This window comes from Mastomys coucha, chromosome X, assembly GCF_008632895.1.
Source record: "Mastomys coucha isolate ucsf_1 chromosome X, UCSF_Mcou_1, whole genome shotgun sequence".
Classification (NCBI taxonomy): domain Eukaryota; kingdom Metazoa; phylum Chordata; class Mammalia; order Rodentia; family Muridae; genus Mastomys; species Mastomys coucha.
In genome coordinates, this window is record NC_045030.1 from 118,051,955 (window position 1) to 118,059,908 (window position 7,954).

The 7,954-nt window shown below is 42.8% G+C and overlaps 1 protein-coding gene across 3 annotated transcripts in view; it reads left to right on the top strand.

Moving 5' to 3' along the window:
* Positions 1-5,063: 5,063 nt before the first annotated feature.
* Pcdh11x (protocadherin 11 X-linked) overlaps positions 5,064-7,954 on the top strand; it is a 518,505-nt gene continuing 515,614 nt past the window's right edge. For 2 of the 3 annotated variants that reach the window (XM_031367349.1, XM_031367358.1), the window contains exons 1-2: positions 5,064-5,415; positions 5,760-6,097. In XM_031367349.1, the coding sequence (XP_031223209.1) occupies positions 6,052-6,097 (46 nt within the window). In that variant the 5' untranslated portion in view covers positions 5,064-5,415; positions 5,760-6,051. The remainder of the gene's footprint in view (positions 5,416-5,759; positions 6,098-7,954) is intronic. The other variant, XM_031367367.1, reaches the window with a different exon arrangement.

The window sequence follows — 7,954 nt, forward strand, 5'->3', positions numbered from 1 at the left end:
TCAAGCCTAAAAGGCAAAGAGTCTCACATGCCCTGATCACTCACAGTTATTCTACCACTACTTCATTAAAAAGGTTGTTAAAGTCTTCAGAGATTGTTATAAAAACCTTTCTTCCCTGAGAAACCTGTTATTGGAATTCCCTCTTTCCCCTGCCCCTTTAGCTTTTAGAATTTAGGAAAGGGGAACCAACTCAATGTTTCAAATGTTTCCCACTTAATTGCCTAAGTACTACTGCAAACACCTAATATTGTTTCCATAATGCGGTTGTCCTAGGAGAAACGGAAGGATGGAAAAGAAAAAGAAACAAACAGGAAAAGAAAGCAAAACCCTACAAGTTACCTCCAGGAAGGAAAGACTGTTAGTTTCATTTCACAGGTATGTCCCTTTCAAATTCTAATCTCGATGGTGCTAGAGAGGGGGATGGGTTTTAGAAAACTATTTTTCTAAGCTTTCACTAATAGCACCCTCTAGTGTCTCCAGTTAAGCTATGCATATGATTTTCAGCTAAGTACGTGAAGGGGAATAAAAGATAAAAGAAAAAAGAAAAATCCCCAGTTACAGTCATTAACTGCTTGGTGGCTGCAGAAGTAAGCTTTCTTTTTCCATACTTAAATTCCATATTGAATTGTGTTCTTACCTACTTGTACTGCTTGCAGACTTTGATTGTGTATGCACAAATGATGTAGTAAGAATGTCTGTATTCAAAAATATAATTTCTAAAGTTTGAAGAGCATTTGTACATAATTTATTATTCTTTAATACTAAAGCATGATCCCAGTCGTCCTGTGTATCTTGGAGAATGCCAACTCCTTAATTTAGTGTCAAGCAGTTCTGAACATATTAGGTCCATTATCTTTTCAAAAATTACATACAGGTATTGAGGTGTGAATGTTATCCTCACATTTTTAGGAATGTACAGAATCTGTTTAGAAGACAACTCTGCTCCTGTTTTAAAAGTGTAAAAATATAGCTTTAAGTTTTTTTTCTGGAGTCACAGTACAATTACAAAAAGCAATTAATTTGAATCATTGCTTTGTTCAAGCAATTACTCAGAATATGGACATTATAGACACTGATATGCAATATTGTGATCTTTCATAAATGTATATGCATGTTCACATGCAAAGAAATCTTCAAAATTTGGCATGATTTTATTCTCCCAGCATAATTGAAAATCACATTTCATGGGCTCAGCAGTCACATGTGGAAAGTGATTGTCTCACTGAACAATACTCTCCTTGGTGGTTTATTTGTCCGTAGTAACATAGTTAGAAAATAGCAACATTGAGACTCCGGGTTTAGTCTAAATCTACTGTCCTTTTCTTACCCACTGAGTGTCACTGTCTGCTAATAATTGCAATTGTTATTGCTTAAATATTAAGCGTATAAATATGAGTAATACATTTTATCCTGCCTTATCTACTTTCTAAATAGCCATTGTCATCTATTAGCTCCACTATTTGTTCACGGTGTATAGTACAAGTTGTTTAGTATAGCACGGAATGGCTGAAATTTTGAATAAAGCAGCTGTCATGTAAGAGACAAAATATGCTTGTTCTGATTAATCTGCATGGCCAGTGGGTTTTCTTTTGCACAGTGATCACATGGGAGGGCAAATCACAGCAGATTACTTGATAAGCAGCATTTTAATGTAAGAAAAACCGAAGTAAAAGAAATTGATTATCCTCACCATTCTTATATCAAAAAAAGATTTTGGAGGAATGAGTAACAAATATAGCAATGGAGAGTGCCAACAGTGGTCTTTTGCTAATAGGCTATGCCTGCCCAATCTTTCTTCATATTAACAGATATTTTTCACAGGATTCAATTTTCCTACATCTGAGAAACATCTGTACACATTTAAGTTTAAAAAAAAAAATCTTATCATTTGTATAACCATATAATACTTTATGGCTAAAGTTAAGATAGTAAACATAATTCCATACTTACAGGATACATATTTCCATAATTATACTTTTATGTGCATAGTAGAATCATCATTCAGGCTCCTAATTGGAACACAGAAAAAATGCAATAAATATCATAGTTGTGCCTTATCATTTTTTGTAACAACACATTGGCAGAGTGTCCTCTTAACTTTTGAAGGCTTTGTTAATTGTAAGATTTCTTATAGAATTTACATTTTGAAAAGCTATAACCACACAATCTGAAACCATATGTGAATGGAGAACAAACAGTATTATAAACAGTACAGTACAGGCTTGAATTTTCCAACTCTAGATTTTATAGCTATAACACCTTAGGCATTTTTATGTATTCTTATTTCCTTACTTGAGAAGCTAATAATATTTACTTCCAGAAGTGTTTTTTTGAGGATTAAGAGGGCTATTTAATAATGCAGACAGTCCATAAATTCATTTAGTCACAGAGGGTCCTTCTCTCTGCAGGAAATGCAAGGTTCTTATCAGTTCTTTCATAGTTAGAATTCTGTCTGCTTTTGCCAGGTGTCCTGGCTTCTGCTTATTTCATTGCTCACTGGTGCCACCATCAGTCAGAATACAGGCAAGAAAAAATTGGGGAAATTTCTTTTATTATTTTCAGATGTGGATTTCTGTCAGTCTTTTCAACAAACTGCAATTTTTTTTTTCCTCAGAGGATTTTTCAGGGCTACTTAGTTCAACTTGTAGAGTCTCCTTAGTCTGTGAGGAATGCTTCTACCCTACAGAGATGGTTTTCTTTCGGGCTATACACATAAAATGAAATATAGCACTCTACAGTATAGAAGAATCCATACTAACTATTAAACACTCATTTGGCTGAACGCTTAATCCATTCTGAACAGAATGCCAGAGACTAAACTTAATGTATAAATCCTCATACAAATTACTTATGCTTTGTGAACATAGGTTCAGGAATTGTAGGATGGACTTAATAATATTAACAGCAGAATTCTGTTATAATGATAGCTTTAAAAACAGCTAATGACTATTTCTCACAACTTACATCAAATTGAGATGGAAATCTTAAGAAAGCAATTGACTGATATCTACTACATGTGCTATGGAGAATATTTGTGCTTTGAAAGTATCCCTGTGACATAGCTTTGTCACACTATTCTAGATCAATCAGTGATTTTATTTTCATTGAGTTACTGCCATCCCCTATGATATTGTCACCGAACAGTGCAACATCCAAGAGTCAGACCAGTAACTATTTGACAGCATCTGATTTCATCTCCTACACATTTCCTTGCTCTGACAAAGAAAAGAGAGCACTGCTAGATACTATGAATAATGAAGTCAGAGATACAACAGGAATAAAATGTAATGCTAAAGTGTCTCCTTGGACCCATATAAGAAAATACTTCCTTGTGTTTTATTTCACGCAGACTGCACTGAACTACCGTGTTGAGGTTTCTGTCAGCAGTGACTTCAGGTATAAGAAATAAAAACAACAATATATATTTGAGGAATTTGTAAAGCAAGATTTTAAGTTAAAAACTACAATTAGAAATTGGAAGGGTGTTAGGAAAACAGAGTGGGGTTTAGTGGAGCAAGCATTCATAAAAATTTACCCTCAAAGGAACTTTCTGTAAAAATCCTGTTTGAGAAAATCAACCAAAAATAACTAGCAGATTATTTTCCTGTTCATATTCTGTTCCTTTGCGATACAACCTCTCATTCTATTTCCCCATCAGCATAAAAGATTAAAAGCAAATGTACATCAAATTGAAATAAAAATCTTAAGAAAGCATTAACAGAATATATAGATTTTAGTGCCTGGAAGCAGTGTACTTTTTCTCATTTTATTTCAGGAAAAAAAAAAAAGCAAAACCAAAAGCCAAAAACCAAAACCAAAACCAAAACTCAGTTTTCCCTTTCAAAATTAAACTTAAGAACCAGAAATCTAACCAGTTTTTCTGCACATATTTTGTGCAGACTAATTCAGATAATTCACTTGTCTCATTCTCTGGCCTCTAGGTAAATATAAGGACTTTCTCTTTGAAATTAGAACCAGAGAGATCTGGGTGTTGTTATTTGTTTTTTTTTGAGCCCATTCTATAAGTAGGGAATTAAGTTCTGCTTCTTTGTATTCATGACTTATCTGAGCCACACACCTGACACAGTGACCCTTGTTGCTTTAGTGCTCTCCAGAGACCTGACACCCTATGCCAAGAAGGCTTCACCAACTGAGCTGCCAAGCTTATTGGCAAGCATTAGGCTTGCAGCTCCAGGCTTCTTCCTTGTCTGGTATCCTTTCCTGCTTTCGAACCGCATTGTTCACACAGTGACACCACCCCTCCCCCTCAAAGGGTCACAGACATGACCTGTTTAATGATACCCTTAGTTTCACTCTGGGATAGCAAAATGTTGTGTTTCCTCCGCAGACATTCACTCCACCCTGCCCCACACAGGAGAATGTGTGTGGACAGGCACCCAAGATTTCTGAGACCGCTCACAGTTGGATATGATATTCAGAAACAAGCACTTGGCTCAAATTGAGGGTTCTCTCAGCTCTTGCCCCTAGTTCCCCTAGTGTGCCCTAAGTACCCTTTGTATGAGAAAATGGTGTTGCTTGCTGTTGGTTCTCTAGCTGGAGGCAGTGGATCCTGAGGAATCTTGCGAAAGGCACACATACCAAGAAAAATCAAACTTCTATAAGATGATGTAAACGGGTGAAACTTAAAGAGGAGAACTAAAGTGCAAGGAGAGGAGGACCACCCAGGGGAGGAATGCTTGCCCTGCTTAGTTTGCTCAGTGTATTTCCGTAAGCATCCAGTCCCATAAAGGAGCGTGCAGGCAGAGCGCATTCTGCCTCCTTCTCTGGTCCACAAGACGTAACTTCCCAAGCTTACCTCAATCTCGCCCCCGCACCGCTCCTGAGGTTCTTCGTCCTCTGGGAGAGGCCTCCTCCTGAGCTGGAGTGGGAAGAGGGGTGCAGGGAGTGGGGACAAAAGGGGGGTACCCATCAGTTGGTGCTGCGCCATCCCCTCCCAGCAGGCGGCTAGGGCACTCGTTCACTCTTTTTCCCCCGCCTTCCACTCGCTCACCCCCCTTCTGTCCCCCTTCCCCCTCCTGTCTAGTCCCTCCCCCTCGCCATTGAAAAGGGCTGGCTTGGCAGTGGCTCCTTGCAGTCGACGAACTGTCAGGGCGGGAGTAGCTGTGAGCCAGAGCAGCCAGCAGCGGCCCGCGCAGCAAAGCGGAAAGCCAGGCTACCAGAGTGCAAGGAGTCGCGGTGGCACAAGCTACTCAGGCGACACAGGCAGCCCAGCTAGCCCGGGCCGCCCGACCAGCCTCACAACCAGCCTCCAAGACAAACAGCTGCTCCGCGGACTGCGAGCTGTGGCGGTAGATCCCGCTACAGCAATCGCAGTCTCTGTGGAGCGGGCGGAAGCCCTTTTTCTCTTTTTTCGTCCCCCTCTTCATTCTACTAATAGAGGAGTCTAAACAGTAGGTAAGTATCGGGTTCGGTTCGGGAGCCAAAGCCGCTGAGGCTGGGGACTCATGGCACGTCTTGCGCTTAGGACGCAGTGACTGCCTGCGCCTGGGTTCTGGGCAGTTGACCACAGCATGCTTTTAGAGACCCTATTGGTGCCCTCCCTTCCGGGTTCCGTTCCCTAGAGGTAAGAAAAAGAGCAAACCCCGGAGATGAGCTCCCAAAGAAAAGCTTTTGGCACTGCCTCCACTTGGTTTGGTTACTTTGCTAAAACTCTCACTTTTGTCTGAAAAGTGTCCGCGCATGAATTTCTCCGACATGGGTTGTGCAAAAAGGTCTTTTACTTTAATTGATTCTTCCAGCTTCAGCGAAGCTGAATGAAACTCTGATCTGGGAAAGTGCGGGGATGCAGAGTTGACGCCCCAGACCATTAGGGGAGACTCCTGGAGCAAGCCCAGCTGAGGGGCAGTGCCTCACCAGTGAATCCGCGGTGGACCCTGGAAGCTGGCCCAGCTGTGCTCCTCTCTCTGGGGTCTCCGATTTGAGTCCAGGTTTGATAGCGCAACCCCCGTGGGGAGCGACCCTTGCCGCAGGGCTTCGGAAAACTGTGCGCACAGCAGGGCGCCCAGCGTCTACTGGATTGGTCTTCCTGGCATGATCCCATTTCTTCCTGCCCTGGGACCTAGTGGATGTAGAGATGGTAGGTGTGAGAAATTCCCTTTTTATAAATGCAACTTCGTATAAACCAGCAGCTGAAAAATCAATGTTCTTTTCTTATTGAGGGGAGGGAAGAGAAAAAAAAAAAAGACTTACAAAGTCAAGCCCAAGATAAAAAGGGTTTCTTTTTTTCTCTAGAGAAATGACTTGGAATTCCTTAGCCGAAAGAACGCCCACCTATGTCATAAATACATGGCATTTTTCAAGAGAGACCCAAAAAGCAGTTCCCTCCACAAAGGAAGGATCTTCCTAGAGCTTGTATAAAACGGCCCCCTTTCCCAAAAATGTCTCTTGCTAAGCGCTTTCTTGGAAAAGGTGACTTTAAAAAGCGACCACGCTGCTTTAGAGACTTTGAAAGAGCGCAGCAACAGTATATCTCCGGTTGGAGACACTTCTCTGTGAGCGCAGAGTCACAGAGCTACTAGTCCCTGGGGTTTCAATGTCCCAGCGGGATCCGTTTCCGTGTCTCCCCCAAGGAAAGACTTTTTAAGGGTTTGAGTGAAGATGGCCCCTTTGCTGCCTGTGATTTATTCCAGGCTCCACTAGGTTAGCCGCCTTTGCGGCTTGGGGTGCGGGGCACTGGGATGCGCGCGTGGAGTATGTGAGCGCGCGCCTCCAGGCGGGCACTCGCCTCTGTGAGCGGGGTGTCCTTCCAAAATGTCTCAGGGGGGCTGGGAGTCCAAACTTGCGCCATTGCGGCACCCACTAACAATGTATTTCCGGGAGAGAAGGGGGGTCTAGCACAAAAGAAAAAAATAATAAAGAGAATTAAAGGGTAAAAGAAGCAAGCAATGAAAAAAAAAAAAACCAAAAAACAAAAAACAAAAATCGGTAACGCTGTTCTTTCCCTTACTGTGAGGAAACTTTCCAAACGCAGATCTATACCAGCCTGGGGGCTGTTTCTGAGCAATGGACCCACTGTGAAAAAGTGTTTGAGAATCTAGGCCATGGGCAACAGGGCTAAAAAATAGGAGAGTGAAGGGGACAGAGGACCCCTGTGTGTAGTACCAGCTCTGCAACCAGCTAACAACCTGAGGAGCAGGCGGATAATCCTGAACACTTCGCACAGCACAACACCAAAAAAGGTGAAGATGCTAGGTGACTTAAAGCAATTGTCTTACTTGTCATCCATTAAAAAAGAAAGAAAAAAGAAAGAGAGAGAGAAATGAAAAGAAAGAATAAAAGGGAGTAAAATAAGTGTGACTCAAGACTGCATAAAGGAGTTGGGGAGATGCGCTGATTGGTGCCTCTACAAGTTTGGAAGATGTGCACTTTTAATCATGTTTGAAACAAATTCTCAAATTCTCACGGCCAGGGCTCTGACCTCAGGGCTGTCTTTGCCTGTGTTTTTGTGTAGGAGGGAGGAGGCTTTAGAAAGCCTGGGAAAGTAACTGATAGTATATACCCGTGTTTCACCTTTCTTGTCTTTGGTTCATCCGAGGCAGAACTGACAGTGTGCGGGCGGTTTTGAGAAAGAACCAGGAGATGAAGGAGCCAAGGTCTAAATCTACCTTTCTCCTGCTGCTAAATTAAGAACTGCCGCGCCCAGCTCAAGTCCCGGCGCCGCCGCCAGGGTACTGAGTTTGCCCAGCGGCTTGCTAGAGCCTCACAGAGCGAGCACTGGGAACACAGTTCGTGCTGGGGTCCTCCTCATCCGGGCCGCCCCTCCTTCTCTGGCTATGATGTCAGCTGCAGTGAGGGTCGGCCGGCTGGCAGGAGGGCGAGCGACTGACTAGCGCGGGTAGGGAGCGGAAGCAGGTCAACCTGAGAGGCGCGCTCCCGGTGCGCAGCCGCCCTGCGTCCCTAGGCTTCCTCCCCGCGCCGCTGACCCCCACTCCCC